Source organism: Fulmarus glacialis, unplaced genomic scaffold (assembly GCF_000690835.1).
Source record: "Fulmarus glacialis isolate BGI_N327 unplaced genomic scaffold, ASM69083v1 scaffold41747, whole genome shotgun sequence".
Classification (NCBI taxonomy): Eukaryota; Metazoa; Chordata; class Aves; order Procellariiformes; family Procellariidae; genus Fulmarus; species Fulmarus glacialis.
Window position 1 is genome coordinate 1 of NW_009222235.1, and position 16,623 is coordinate 16,623.

Here is a 16,623-nt window from a genome sequence, read left to right on the forward strand (position 1 = left end):
GGGGGGGAAAAAAAGGAGAAAAAAAACCATCAGTCACTATGAAAACATATACTTAAATACATTTCACACTTACACTGACAAAATAGCTTTTTATTTCCCAAGTTCCTAACACGTTCCTTCTCAGTGGGCTTCCATCCAAATTCAGTTACCATTGATGTACTTGCAAGCTCAAAATTTTCCAGAGATGGAACCAGTTAGTGACAGTTCTCCTTATTTTCTCACTTCAAATTGGAGTCCGTATAGAGAGACAGCCCCTAGAAAGCTGCTGCCATTCCTGAGAAAGACTTCTGCCTCCAATGCTGGTAACTCATAAAAAAGAAACCAGTTTCTCATAGGAAATTTATACTTTTGGCAACTGTTCTTGAAAAAGTTATGGGAGGCCACGAAGTGGCCTGCTTGCTTTCACTCTTAGTGCTTCATACAAGAAAATTGTACAGTGGTGGTTATATCCAGATTTTCTTTACAAATTCCTTATTGGTAGAAAAAATAAAACTGTGCTAGTTTCTCCTAACTTTAGCAACATCTGCCAAATTTCCATTTTTTTACTCAACAAATACACAATAGGTAGATTATATATTAGGCTGACAAGATAACTTTGTAGTTCAAGTATACAAATTATTTACACTTTTAGCATAAATTATTTTCTATCAGTAGTCATTTTCCTGAAACGCTTTGGGTGTTTTCTGAAAGACACATAAAATACAAGCTAGGTCACAGTCTAACTAAAAATTTATGTGGCTTTTTTCCACCAGAAAGGAAACTTGGCGGGGGGGAAGGGAGGAGGGAGAATACAATTAGCCATATCCTGAGAAGACCTCTGGATTTCTTAAATGAAAAACAAACAAAAAAGAGTAAAGGCTATATCCTCAACTTTATGGTAAGTAAATATTGCCCACTTTTCAGAACAGTAAGGCCAGAAGACGTAAGTTTGCAATTGTTAAAAAGTACACATTACACACAAGTTATCTGAGCCTCATTACCTTTGTCATAACATCTACATGATATATAAGTATAAATTCACCTCCCATCCATGCACTTTGAAGATAAGTTTATATACGTATGCACACACACAAATATATACACACATATATGCCAAAAATCAATGCATCTTTTCAAAACATTGTTTACTTTGTTAGAATAAAAGATAAAAATAAGGTTCGATAAAAATAAGCTTCAATAAAAAAAGATAAAAATAAGCTTCAATAAAAACCCATGCATCAGTATAAAAACCAGTTAAAAGCTAGTAATTCACCGGTAATTGACATAAAACTTTAAAATATTTCTAAAGTGACGAGATGATTGCTTTCTTCATTGCTACCAAAACTTACCAACAACCAATCCATGTAAAAACTTTTATCCTGTTCCTTCAACCAGACAAAAATGATGCTACAACACAATTCATTAAGTACTTACTTACAAGATTAACATAGAAAGGATATGAGTAAATATCAGGTGAACATTTTAACCAATTTAATAATTTCTCACTACCTAACAGGAAGGGTTCGATCTCCTTTCCGTCGATCCATCTCTCTCTGAGGAACAGGATACCAACGAAAATTCAACTTCCAGTTGAATCCACCATAGGTCATGTCGGAACCTGCCATATATTCGAAGGTGTCATCGCTAATTACGTCAATGATGGGACACACTACTGTTCTCCTAGAAAAAGGAAAGAACCAAAACCTAATTAATTAAAGTTTCAAAAAAGGTGTGGGGTTTTCTTTAAATTTTTTTTTTAACACATACAGTTTAAATTTTCATAATGACATCTCTTAACAACAGTACTCGGTAGATTATTACCATGAAACATATTCAAATTCTGCCTTGCTAATTAGAGTTAATTAATCTAAAGGAAAATGTGTTTTTCTGATACAATTTTGGCAATACTAGCTCTTTTTTTAAATAGTATTTGCATTATTATCAGTAATAAATATTCATCCCTCTGCAGATGGAAAAATTGATCACAGCTTTCTCAGTTCTACACACACAGTGGCTGTATAGAAAACAAGAGGTTTTCGTTTCTAGTTAAGTGGTCAAAGTAACTTGCGTGTGTTGAAATTAAAAATTGGTCATTAGCTCTGGGAAAGTATTCGTATATGCCCTCAGGACTAAGAAATTATAGTCATTGTTAACGAAGTATAACTACTGCATCAAAGTTGACAGAAAGAGGCCTCCTTGTCCACTGTCCTGACATTATTAAGACATATACTCACAGAAACTAATTCTAACCATGTTAAAGACACTTAAGTTACCATCCTCAAGCAGGCTTCCTCTCAGAAAGCTCTGTAAAAAGATTCAGGGATTGCAACTAAATTGAAAGGACTTAGTTGAGCCATTTGCACAAATTGTAACAATATCGTAGTCTCACAAAAAGTGTATTAATGATAACTTGAAGGTTAGTATTATGTCTTAGCACGGTTCTGAACAAAGATTCTTTATTACTTGTAGCTTTTTCATCACGTAATGCTGTATTTTGTAATGTTAAATTTTAAAAGGATTTTTATCTATAACCATAAGAACAAAACAGAGATCTGTAACACCATACATAATATCTAGTCTATTTAATATGCTGTTTACTAACAGACTAGTGTGCAACTACAGAGTTACTGCTCAGATGTACGAATGTTTTATAAAGCAGACCATTCTCTCACTTTTAGTTTCTCCCCGCCCCCAATACAATTTCCATCACACTATCATGGATGTAAGTGTTGTGAGTATTGACTTACGATAGAAATATAAAGCTACATTACTGCAGTGTAGATCAGTATGATTCCAGTAACTATTCTAACTTGAGAAAATACACCCCAGAAGACCAAGTCACAGCACAGAATTCCACAATACAAATACGTTACGAAATAAAGAAATCACAATGAGAACCTGAAAACAGTAAACCTGACAGTTCTTGCTCACAGTGTTGGTGTTACATGAGATCAGGGCTCCATTTCTTCCTCAAGAATATCTTCCCAAATTCATGAAGGAATGGGCCAGGCTGCAGACGGAAGACCTCAAATTCCACTGCTCTCTCAACTCCATTCATGCTCAGGTCTCCTGCTATTTAACACAGTATCCCATGCATCCCAATATAAGCTTCACTTTAAACGAAGTTTTACTTTTAAAAAGTTGTACTGAATTAGCCTTTTATCCTTACACCAATGAGAATTTATCCAGCCCTTCAGAAAGTAGATTATTTGCTTGTAGGCTATATTGTAATACTTGGAACATTTCTTAATAACCGAAAAAACGAACATGGACCAACAGATGGATAATTACCTGTCAGCTTTGATCCTTGCCAGCAGAGGTTCAAGCCAGCCTACTGTACATTCACAATGAGCATCTAAGAAGGTGATGACCTGGCCTTTAGAAGCCGCAGCCCCCTTTAATCTGGCTCTAATCAATCCAGAACGCTGTTCCATTCGAATCACATGAACAGGTACTTTTAATTTTTTCACGTAATTCTCCAGCGGTCTTTTCAAAAAGTCTGCAAAGAATGATCAAAACCATGGAAACTGTCAGTTACATAGTTCAGCTTTTTTTTTTTTTTTTTTTGAGAGAGAGAGAGACTTGATCAAATCCGTTTTTCAATTGTGCTTTCTCTAGATTTCTCTGGCTAATATTTTTTCTATTAAATTATCACTATAACACCTAAGAACAAAAATAAAGACAAAATCAGCTACACATAAATGAATATCCCTAACATGAACAAACCTCAGCTTAGCTGAGGAACAAATTATTCAAAATAAAACATAACTGACTACCATATGCCTAGAGACTCAAAATTACTTGCATTACAAAGAGCTGCCAAATTATAAAGTGCTGCCAAATTAACAAATTTCCCATTGCCAGGCATGGTTTTTGTCCACCATGAAAAATTAGACTGTGATGGATGATGCCAAAGGAAGAACAAAGAACTGAGGGAGAATGCAATTGACAGTCACAGAAACAGACTTCTTGCAATAACTTGCAGATTTCAAATCTGTAAAAAAGGCAGAACAGTCTTATAACACAACTACGGAATATATTAGCTTACACACTCAAAGCACACAGGAGTGCTATAACAGTGCAAAACCTGCAGTAGGATTTAGCGTAAGATAGTAAGTACCTCATACAAAAATAAGCGTGACACTGGAAGGGGGAAAAAAAAGCACGGCATGAGCTCTTAGTGGCTGTTTTGTAAACCTCAAGAGGCAGAGTTGACCTGAGGGTGATTACCATTCCTTACCACTTCTCCAGATGAATGAGTTTTAATTGCCTCCTCATTCTTTTCTGTGCATTGTTAGACTGTCACTAAAACCCACAGAAATAAGTTCTGACACATCTTGAAAGCTGAACTGTGCTAAAAGAGCCTAAGAATTTGATAGATCTTAAATATTTGTCTCCAGAGAAACTCAAAGCAAGTTAATTCTTATTTTGCATATTAAGAGAGACTCAAATAAATGTCTATTAGTACAAACCAAGTGTACATGTTCGAACATTTCGCAGGCCTTCTGGGGTTGAGCACATTTGACTGACTGAGTCAGTAGTAAATATAATCTCATCACTTTACGGTGTAGCTTTCCAAAGCCACTAATTTAAAAGAACTAGTATCATAGTGATGTTTATAGTTTTAATGTATATGGCTTCCATGATATACGCAAAGAGAATAAAACAGTGAAGTATTTCTCTCTATGCTAACCATATCATGAGCAAGTCACACAAACCAACATGTTCCTCTGCACATTTGAGGTATAGCGTTGATAAGCTTTTGAAGTAGTTCTAACCACTTAAAGCTGACTGAATATGGGCTGTGACATTGATCCTTGAATGCACAGTTACATTATCAGAATGGTAAGATTCTGACAGAAGGAAGAGAGAAAGAGAGAAAGATTTCAATAATGCAACTGCAGCCAGCCAAGAACTAACATAAAACAGGAAGTTACATTAAAGAAAGTCATGGTCAACATATTGCATATAAAAACCTTAAGTCCTACCTACATTTTCTCTGTAAAGTATTTCAAATTTCAATTTATCTTCTCAAGTACTTTTCAATTTTTTTTCGCTAAGAAACAATCACAGAGGTGTGCAGTGTTTTCACTATGAAGGGAATAGGGTTAAGAACAGTCCTTCTCCCATGTTTAACCATGTCCATAAAAACATTCTTATGAAGTACCATCTTGTTCAAAACTTCAGAAGGGGGTAATCCCAGAAAGAAAACATTGTGCCAGACATTCAGTAACTGTGCCCTTAAAACATTACTAGAATTTCAGCAAAATAAGCAAAAAGGTAAAGCTTCATGTCTCATCCCTACAAAAGCATGGAAAATAACTCAGGCATCAAGATTTCTGGTTTTCCTCTGCTACCAACAGTTAGGGTTAAATGCTCAAATCTAAGCAGTGTATTTTCCCTTCAGAGAACTGTCTCTTAGAGCAATACATATCCCTCACAAACTGCTCCCTTAGTTCAAGGAGCAAGAGTCTAGAGTTTTGGGCTAGTCATCCATCCAGAAACTGGTAACAGTTTCTTGTAAGGCGAGACTTGCTTTTTTCTTTAAAAAAGAGTATTTGAATAGTCTTTTAATGCATGCAATACATTTTAGCCTACAAAAAATGCCAAGATCAAGCTGTAGAGATGATTTTCTATACAAACCTATTGGTCGTATTTATACTAAATCCTATATTAAACACTCAAATGAAAAGTTTTATGCATTACAGAGTCAGTTGTTTACAAGTGACCCAGGATGACAGCTGAGTAAATTTTTAGCATTGCCTCATACACTTCAAACAGAGAGTGAGGTTTTGATAATATTAAAAAAAAAAAAAATCAAAACAAACCACAAATAATTCTACTTGGGAACAATAATAATTCACGTATTTTTCAGAGGTATAACTTTAGTTTCATTTAACTCCTTCTGCTGGATATTCCTTTCAAACGTTTTCTGTATCAAAAGGGTGCATAATTTTACCTACGACTATGGACAGTTTGAAGAGCATCTTCTGTGGCAGTAGCAGAACTAAGAAAGCCAAAAAAGCAAATATATTCAGTTCAAGTCAAGTAAGTGTCTAAGTTAAAAAATACTTTGCCAATTCTACTACTGAGTCACATATGAATAAAAATGAAAAATAAAGTTACAAATTACAATAAACACCAGATTTATCACATATAAGCATGCAAACACAGTTTTAAGAAGTGTGAATACTTTTGTAAGACATTATTGGCAGGAATTTACTTTTGGTTACATTGCTTTGATCTCTATCTGTGTAACTAACTTCTGCGAATGTATTCTATCCTGATGCAATCTGCCTACCACTCTTGGCCCTTCAATGCTGACCTAGTTTTAAGTACTGACTAATCCTGATTTCTCCTGTTAATTTTTTTTTTTTAAATAGTTACCAAAGATCAATACTTAAAACATAAAATTCTGATCAGTAACTAGAGAACAATATTACAGATATGTCTTGTTTCTCCAAAGCTTTTCTTTTCAGTGTAAATAAGTGCGTGATATTATGCAAATTCATTCTTCTAAGAGCATGACACTAGCAGGTACAAAGTGTGCTTCAGGCAGACTGAATGCTTACTTTATTCCAATTAAATTGACTCTGATGCTAGAATTCAAAATACACAACTCGGGCTGAACATTTTCTTTTTCTGGAAAAGTCTGCTGTTTTAGTTCAACACAAACAGAATGCTTAAGTAGCATATGCTAAACCCTTCAAATTTTCAGGCATCACACTGTTTGGTTTTGTTCAATGTAAAAGCATGCTTGCTGGAACCATAACAAGTTTTTGGAAAACAACACAAAACAAAACTTTCAGTAATTGTTGAAAATAACTGCAAAAAAAAGATGCCTGAGTGATCTGAAATGAAGATCACAGATTTCAAAACTAAATATTGGAACAGGTTCAATAACACCACCAAAAAAGTCTGAAATGCTGTATCTTTCAGCCTGGAATTAAGTTACCTTGCTTGTATTACCTAACCCAAACCCAGAAACAGAAAAGTTATCTAGAGAAAGCCACATGCTTTTCTAAATGGACTATAATTCTACTTCATAATGAGGACATGGCTATTGCTATGTTAAAATCGATTTTTTCTAAAACAGAAATTGAAGAGGCAAAACATAAGAAATATTATGTCTACGTTATTTTAATATTAGCTTGCTCTTTATTTCTAGGTCATATTGAAAGCTGACCTGCCACAATTAATCATTAGCGCTGACTTGAATTAGTGCCAAGGACTGTTTTGACAAATGAAACAGAGCACACTTGCAATAAACTTTGCTTTCCTAGGAGTCTGTGCACAAAAGCTAGCTAACCAAAACAAATGTACTATATCTCTGTTCCATTAAAGAAGCATATACCTGTAACAATAACCTAGTATGGGCATTCAGAATCCAAATATCAGCATCCGTGTTAAAAAGAGGATTCTTCCCTGGGAACAATGCCAAGAGAGGTGAGCAGTTTCACACGCATTAGAACCAAAAAAAAATCTGGAATTTTTATAGTTTGAAAAACTACAAGAAATTGTGGAGTGTAACTACGAATTCCCTACAAGTGAAAACTGTGAATATTTGATGTTGTGCCTTTCTAAAAGCAAAAGTTAATCACACCTCTTATCTAATCTGGAACACATTTATGTGGTAGCCTTGCCCTTTGCATGGGCATTCCTCCTCTGCTGCCAGAGCGTAATTGTATTTAAGGCCTCTGTCCCTTCTTCCAAATCGTACTGAAATTGGCTGAAGCAGTTAAAGTTAGTATCAGGTAAGAAAGCAAAAGCAAGCGAGGGTGCCCGAGAGAGGAAAGGAACACAGAGTGATACAAGTGCAAACACAACCTGAGCGCACGAGCTACGCTTCCTTAGGAAAACAGCTTGGTCAGAGCTCAGTTAGCTGATACGATCTTTCTTTAGTCTACTCAGCTACTCCACAACCAGCTGTACTCTAGACCTACACAGTTTGGAATAGGTCAGTTAATATGCTAAGGCATCATACACACATGCAACATGAAGAAGAAACTCATTCACCAGCAAGTGCTCAAGCCTCACTGCCCAAGCCACAGAAGGCAAAGGCAGGGACTGGGAGAATGAAGAGCCACCCACTGTAGCAGAAGAGCAGGTTTGAGACCATCTAAGGAACCTGAAGGTGCACAAGTCCATGGGACCTGATGAGATCCATCAGCGGATCCTGTGGAAACTGACGGATGAAGTTGCTAATCCACTATCCATCATATTCGAGAAGTCGTGACAGTCGAGTGAAGTTCCCACTGACTGGAAAAGGGGAAACATAACCCCCATTTTTAAAGAAGGAAAAAGGAAGACCCGAGGAACTACAGGCCAGTCAGTCTCACCTCTGTGCCTGGGAAGATCATGGAACAGATCCTCCTGGAAGCTATGCTAAGGCACATGGAGGACAGGGAGGTGATTCGAGACAGCCAGCATGGCTCCATGGCTTCACCAAGGGCAAGTCCTGCCTAACCAACCTAGTGGCCTTCTATGATGGAGTGACTACATCAGTGGACATGGGAAGGGCTACAGATGTCATCTATCTGGACCTCTATAAGACCTTTGACTCAGTCCCCCACAACATCCTTCTCTCTAAACTGGAGAGAGATGGATTTGATGGGTGGACTGTCCGGTGGGTGAGGAATTGGTTGGATGGTCGCATCCAGAGGGTAGTGGTCAATGGCTCAAGATGGAGATCAGTGTCAAGTGGTGTCCCACAGGGGTCCGTATTGGGACCGATACTGTTCAATATTTTCATCAATGACATAGTCAGTGGGACCGAGTGCACCCTCAGCAAGTTTGCAGACAACACCAAGCTGAGTGGTGCGGTTGACATGCCTGAGGGATGGGATGCCATCCAGAGAGACCTGGACAAGCTCGAGAAGTGGGCCCATGTGAACCTCGTGAGGTTCAATAAGGCCAAGTGCAAGGTCCTGCACCTAGGTTGGGGCAACCCCCAGTATCAGTACAGGCTGGGGGAGGAAGGGATTGAGAGCAGCCCTGCTGAGAAGGACTTGGGGGTACTGGTGGACAAAAGGCTGGACATGAGCCAACAATGTGTGCTCGCAGCCCAGAAGGCCAACTGTATCCTGGGCTGCATCAAAAGAAGCATGGCCAGCAGGTCGAGGGAGGGGATTCTGCCCCTCTCCTCTGCTCTGGTGAGACCCCACCTGGAGTACTGCGTCCAGCTCTGGAGCCCTCAGCACAAGAAAGACATAGACCTGTTGGAGCGGGTCCAGGGGGAAGGGCCACAAAAATGATCGGAGGGATGGAACGCCTCTCCTATGAAGAAAGGCTGAGAGAGTTGGGGTTATTCAGCCTGGAGAAGAGAAGGCTTTGGGGCGACCTTATTGCAGCCTTTTAGTACTTAAAGAGGGCTTATAAGAAAGATGGGGACAGACTTTTTAGCAGAGCCTGTTGCAACAGGACAAGGGGGAATGGGTTTAAACTAAAAGCGGGTAGATTTAGACTAGAAATTAGGAAGATACTTTTTACAATGAGGGTGGTGAGACACTGGCAGAGGTTGCCCAGAGAGGTGGTAGATGCCCCATCCCTGGAAACATTCAAGGTCAGGTGGGACAGGGCTCTGAGCAACCTGATCTAGTTGAAGATGTCCCTGACCAAGGCAGGGGTGTTGACTAGATGACCTTTAAAGGTCCCTTCCAACCCAAACTATTCTATGATTCTATTATACTTTCTACCACATTAGATATGAAGTGCAAAAATCCACTCCTAAAGCTCTTCAGCTACAAAAACTCCTGTTAACCATTGTAATGGTTACTATCTATCATAAACCCTCCTGTTAACCACTGTAATTCGTGCACCATAATGCTACTTAGACCGTATGATCTGAAACCCAGTGTCTGTCTTCATACATAGATCTTGTTTGGACAGATCTTGTCACCCATCTTACTCTGAAGTTGGAATTACCATAAGCAGCAGAATATGGATTTTGCAGCACTGAATCAGAAGCATCAGGCAGAGATGTCAGCATGCTGGGTGTAAAACCCTTTCTTGACTAAAGCATGGGAATTCCTGCTAACAGGTAACAGCCTACAACTGGTGGCTGCCAAGACTTTTTTCTAGTGGCCTACTAGCTATTAGTCCTAGTGGAAAACTTTCAATGTAGAAATATAGAAAAAAGGGTGATTCAATATAAAAATATAAAAATACAGACACACAAAAAAAATATCCCTCAAGTTATACTTTATAACCCATATCACCGAGGAAGACTAAGCAAGGAACAAGCCAAATATCAACTATTAACCAAAACAAAACACCAAGTATTGTCTAGAATATTATTTTTATTTCTACTATATTGTAATTTACAAAAAATACAAAAAGAGTAAAATCTAATTCAAGTTACTTTAAGAAAAAAATCAGCTTCAAGTTTTGTCTATTAATTTCATTACACACGGAAAGTTTCATTCTGTAGCATGGAATTTTCACCTGGAGCACTAGTTATTAAAAAGTGGAATCTCTTACAGCATAGACACTGAATTTCAACTTCCCAGGAACTGAATGATCAAAATTAATCCCTCTGAGCACCAAGTTTAATAGCGGTACTGATAGTAAATTTGGATGTGTGTGAGCAATAGAGTTGCCTTTGCTATTATTCACCAGGTGATTCAAGTATTAAATGCCCTCAAGCTTTAGGAATGTGTTAAAATTCTAAATGCAAAACATGAAGCTGTAATAGGATAAACCCACTAGTAAACACAAACTCTACACTGTCAACAGAAAAGTAAAGACAGATGAACTTACACTAGTTTTCAGTGGAGAACGACCGACACCAAATGGGCATTGCTCACTCTGCTTTCCCCTACCCCAGCTACTGTGTTTTGCTGAGGAGAGCTAAACCCATAGAAAGTCAGTCTCAATTTTTTAAGTAAAAAGAGCAGCAAGCTAAAGCATTGACGTTATCATTACCTCTTTCACTGGCATCATCGACGAGGACTATTTCTTCCAGCATGTGTCGTGGTGACCGGTTTATCACACTGTGAACAGTTCGTAGAAGTGTGCTCCAAGCCTCATTGTGAAAAACAATGACAACGCTTGTCGTGGGAAGGTTGTCTACATACACCTTCGTTTTACACCTATAAACAAAAAATAAGGCATGTATTTGTAAAGGTCAAGCCTTCAGTTAGAACTGCTATTCTGAGGTTTATTTCTGAGTATCAATATTAACATTCATGATGTATCAATTGTATGCAAAGTATGACAAAGGAGCAAACGGTACACAGATTTATATTTTTACCTAAAAAACACCCTGACTTTTATGTATACATCTATGTATTCTATCCTACCACTAAGAAAGGAGAACCTCAATTCAATAATCAATTCTAGAAATGAAAGAGAAATCCATGCTGCTAACACACGGAGATGATAACAGATTATTTATTTCCACTACGCCTGTTTTGTGAAGAGTAGCATGTCCAGATACACTAATCCAAGCCCCTAATTTAGGCCTGCATTCCCTCAGAGGGCAAGCGGGAAACCCTAGTACTGTAATGGGGACAGAGGGGGAAGGGAGAAAGAGACACAAGATAAGAAATGGCAAACTTAAACTAGGAAGTAAATGCAATAAAAAGTATATATAGAACAAAACCAAATAATAACTAAAAGAGGTAAAGAATTCTGGACACAGTTGATGTTTGGAAAAAGCCAAGACTACACGTATACTGCCTATAATACTGGTGAGTTAGGTATATTTCATAATTTAATGTGATTATATCACACAGGGTTTGGGTTTTTTTCCTCCTCATTGTATACATGTTGGAAGTGCTATAAGAGTTCATCAAATTAAAAGAGAATTATATTCACATTCCAAAGTTAGCACGGAAGACCACAGGTTTAGCTCTCCTAACAGCACATATAGGACATTTATGCAAAATATGACATACACACCAAGTAACTCCACATGCAGCCAACATTTCACACTCCGCAATACTATTTTAAAACAAGTGATATTTTCAGTATCTCCTAGAAAAATCAATACGGTGTACATAAAGTACTCTTAACAATTCTGAAAATACAATTCTGCACTAAAAAATCACCATGCAAATTTAAGTGTTCTCTGCACAGATCTGTTCCCCCTGCATATTCAAAATCACACACAGAAACCTACATAAGATTTGATGGTACTAAATCCTTTCAGAATCAAAGCTAAAGAGATATACGCAGATCTCAAACCCAAGGAAAACATTGAAGAGGAAAAAGAAACATGTTCAATGGAGCTTCATTCCAACAAAATAGCTTTTATTAGATCCCAATTATTGAGTCAATTCACTCTAATATAACCTGATCTGAATGCTATTAAAATACGCTAACAAGTATTTGTGACTATCACGTTAACAGCAGTGGCCCTGTCTGAGGGCTTGAGAAGTACATAGTGCATATCCTCTACCCTAAACATATTAAAACAATACTGAAGGAACAACCTGCCAACACACAATCATGGTGTCAGCATCTATCCCCACCCCTTTTTCCCCCTTTGGAAAAAACAGTGACACCAGGAATGTCAGCCAAAACTGGGCTCCCAGAATGAGTATTTTATTTGCTGGATAACTTCGTTAGCCAGAGCTCTTGTAAGTGAGAGCAGCTTTTGTAATACATAGGCATTTCAGTTCTGAGTTGGTGACAAAAGCCCAATGTGCGCCGAGATTCCATAAAAGATCAGTAAGTCCAGGTACAATTGAAGAAATATCTGGAAGAGCTTCTGTGGAATCATGTTTCATTTCTGAGAACTGAAACAGTAGGATCAGGCACTATCTGTCTTCAATATTATACTTACTTATTATACAATTATGGGCAAATTTAATTATACACCACACTGATGTGAACACCATAAAATCTTCAGGGAAAGCAGCCATATATCCCTATGTTTTCCAATTTAATTCACATGTAAAAAAAACTTGCAAAGCATGCCAACTGATAAAGTTATTTCTGTGGTATCACTTGAAAAATAAAATAGCTTTTCACAAAAATGCTGTGAATTTGAGATGAAAAATTCAATCGTAAGCCAAATAATTCTTCCCCCATGTTTGTCACTTGTTCAGCCTATTATGCTGCTTTAAAAGCAAATTTTCAATGTTTTATTCCTTCTGCTGCACTGCTCCCTAGACCAGAAAATAAGTGCCTGATTGTAGACCTTCAGCTACAGTAGTAATACAAATCCACCAATTGTTCCTCTACTTTTTGGCAGAATATTTGTAAAAAAGTTGAGAGTAGCCTATTAGCAGTTCTCTGTGAAAAGCAGTAACAATGTGTCATTCACATGGAACATCTTGCCGGGGTGGCCACAGGATCTACTATTGTAGTACGAAATCTCTCATCTGCAGCCCTGGCTTTTTTTTACAGTTTTACAGAACCTTTTATTTTACTGAGCCCAAATCAATGAATTGGTATAACAAAAGCCACCCATGTTTCTAAACCATTACACTGTCCAAAGTATAAATATATCAAAACATTTAAGATCCGTCTTTGAAGGGGAACTTTTTAGCACTAAGAGGAAGGCATACAGGAGTTTTTTGGGACACCCCTCTCCCTGCAAGGCATTTCCACTGCTCTGTCCTGCAGAAGGTGAAGATCCTCCTTTCCATAACAAGACTTGCCTATTCTCATCCCCAGACCAAGCCTTTCTGGGGTAATAAGTTAAAAGCGACCCTAAACTGGCTTGTTTACCAATATATAAAAGGCTGCCATGGGTAACACAAGGGTGTTTCATAACGAAACTGGCCTGGAAATTTTTGAGTGCTATTCTTAATAAAGTGTTTGTGTGAAATTATTCTGGAAAGATTCATTGATGCAGGCAGGATAAAGGAAAGAATTAATAGTACGATATCTGACTTTTAATACTGCTTTCACCTGCCTTTCTATATATACACCTTTTAGCTATATTTGTACAAATTCTTGTGAATACATACAAATGAAAAAAATCTGTTTTTCATTTTGAAAACACTGACATACACTCCTTTCCCCCCAGGAACATATTGCTGCAGAACATAAGACAAATAAAATAGAACAGCTGACACCTGTGATTAGAGCATTAGCCTTTTATGTAAACCTCATATTTTATCCTTACTAACAAATATTTAAATTAAGAATCCTTTTTGTCTTTCATTTGAAAACAAATTACCCCAGAAAGGGATTACTATAGAACTTAAAATACAGCATTAGTTTCAACCAACAGTTATGCAATGTTAGTAGCATAACCATGAGGGGTATGAATTAAGGACAATTTGAATTTTAATTCACTACTAATACATTCTGTTCCTTTTGTTGGATCATGCCTCAAACAGTTTTAAAATTGAGTGCATAATATTAGGAAGGCATACCATCTCCAGTAATTTAACGAAGACTCCAAACAGCAGCTGAGAATGTCTACTTCACACAGAATGCATCATCCTTTCCTTAATCTATGGCATTCATCATGCAAACTCTCGGCTAATGTGACTCCACATATTATTTAGATTGTGGAAACTCCCCAAAAATGTCAGACATTTTAAATGCAAGCAGAGACTTACTGCCCTATTACCTAAAGACACACAAAAAGAATAGGCCAGATTGTTAAAATATGATCAAGACAAAAAGCCTAATTAGTCTACATTTCTTGATGCACACATTCCAATGCTCAAAACAGTAATGTTCTTTATTTCATAGCAAGTCTCCCTCTCATGCACCAAAATCCCCAACTTCAGCTGCATTAGCCTTGTATTCTTCCCTAAAATTTGACTTCTTGCTTTCATGTAATTAGGAAATAAAATTAAAGTTATCCAAGATCTTTAATGCCTCATCAAAATCAGATTTCACAAAAAAAATTACTTTTGCAAGCTATACTTTTAAAAGTTGTTTTACAAGGGAGCCATGGGACTATAAAGACATGACTCTGCTTTGACTTCTGAAGATGCTCATGCACATTCTCCACAGAATTTCACCTTTTTGCAGTTTTGCACCATATATTCAAAATACTTTGGCCTGGTCCCTTATAACTACATGGTTACTCATAGGTCTATAACTCCCCAAGAGCACAAAGCAGTACAACAGGTCCAAACCCTTCATAACTTGAATTTAAGTTTAATGGATTACAAGCGAAGGAAGGAGAACATATCCTAGCATATGTGTGTATAACACTGCTAAATAAGAACAGTGACAGCAAAATAAACACAAGTTGTTGTCCCTAACACCCTGTAGCCTGATTTCAAAGTTTTAAATCCATTACAAAACTTTTTAAAATGCAAGGCCAAAAACAACTATGAGTTGTGTTATGCTTCTCCATTATCGTGACTTTTTGTGAAGATGTTAATTGAATCTTATACAGAAGCTCTGCACATTTTAGATAGGGAGATGTTTAGAACAAAAAAAACTCAAGGTGAATTTTATTAAATAGATTATGTATAGCCACTTGAAAACTACTTCAAACACACCTGAACAGCCTCTGAATAAACTGCTTTCATCTTTTCTCTTTCAGCCCAGGGTACAAATAGTCCACAGGAGACATTACAAAAATAACCTAGAAGATACATCAGGTAAGGCAATTCTGTCCAAATAAAATTAAGCTGTTAAATCTCAGAGTTTAAATGCTGCTTCAGCACAATCTTGCAAGGAAAGAAGACAACTCTTCATCTTGTGCTTCCTATGTCAGCACAACCATATATTCTCAACCCTCCTTCACATCTGGCAGAACTGGAAGCCTCTCTTTTCTCTCATGCCAGCAAAGGAATGAGAAAAACTTACTTCACCACTGCAGGGACAGAAGAAATCTACTAGGTGATCTCACAAGATCCTTCATTTTAGTTCCTCAGAAGGTGAAATTCTTCTGATACCTATCTGCTCTGCTCAGTGCCCAACTCCAAGATAACAAGGCTTACCCACTCTAACCATCAGCACCAGAGACGCAGAGGCGCCAGGAACTCGGGACACCGCCCTTCGCTATCCTAGTATCACCTCTTTCAGTCTACTATTTGGGATTTTCACAAACACTTCAAATATTACCTTAAAAAAATGCAACTGTGCAGCCATCTTATTAGAGAATAGCACTTGGCATTTTATCAATACTATGAAATTGTATTCATGGATCAATTTACTTAGAAATTATTCCTAAAACCCAAGGCTGAGTGCTACATGTGTAATATTGTCATATCTTGAAAGACAAATATTTACAATGTTAGCAGTGATCTGTTTGCACACCCTTCAAAGTCATGCTAAATAATTTCTGAATGTGATGTAATAAAACAGGATTTAATATCCTGATAGCCCTTACATACTTTTGTTTCATAGGCTAAAGAATCACACCCCCAAAAAAGCTACAAACAAGGTAGAGGTTTTGTAGGAAATCAATTATACACTGCCATAATGTTTACGCAGTGAGACACAATGAGGAAAACCTCATTCAATGAGGCAAAACATGAAAAAAAATTATTTGAGTCATTTTCTAGAAAGATGATGTCATATTTATATTCTGCATTAGAAATAGATGCTGAATTTCTAAATACTACAGGGCAGATCTCTACCTCTTCTGATGCTGCCAACAAGTTATTCTCCACAGAGGAACAATGAGAGGACAAGTAACATGAGAGTATTTTTTCCAAAATATGAAATTTTCAAAACGAGGCCACTCATGCTTACCTAAACAGAAAAATCAATGGACTT

The 16,623-nt window shown here is 37.3% G+C and overlaps 1 protein-coding gene across 1 annotated transcript in view; it reads right to left on the reverse strand.

Annotated features, from left to right (window-relative positions):
* Positions 1–1,484: 1,484 nt before the first annotated feature.
* GALNT1 (polypeptide N-acetylgalactosaminyltransferase 1) overlaps positions 1,485–16,623 on the reverse strand; it is a 30,943-nt gene continuing 15,804 nt past the window's right edge. Inside the window, exons 3-5 of the mRNA XM_009581386.1 lie at positions 10,903–11,069; positions 3,271–3,478; positions 1,485–1,659 (exon numbers count right to left, since the gene is read on the reverse strand). Of these exons, the coding sequence (XP_009579681.1) occupies positions 1,485–1,659; positions 3,271–3,478; positions 10,903–11,069 (550 nt within the window). The remainder of the gene's footprint in view (positions 1,660–3,270; positions 3,479–10,902; positions 11,070–16,623) is intronic.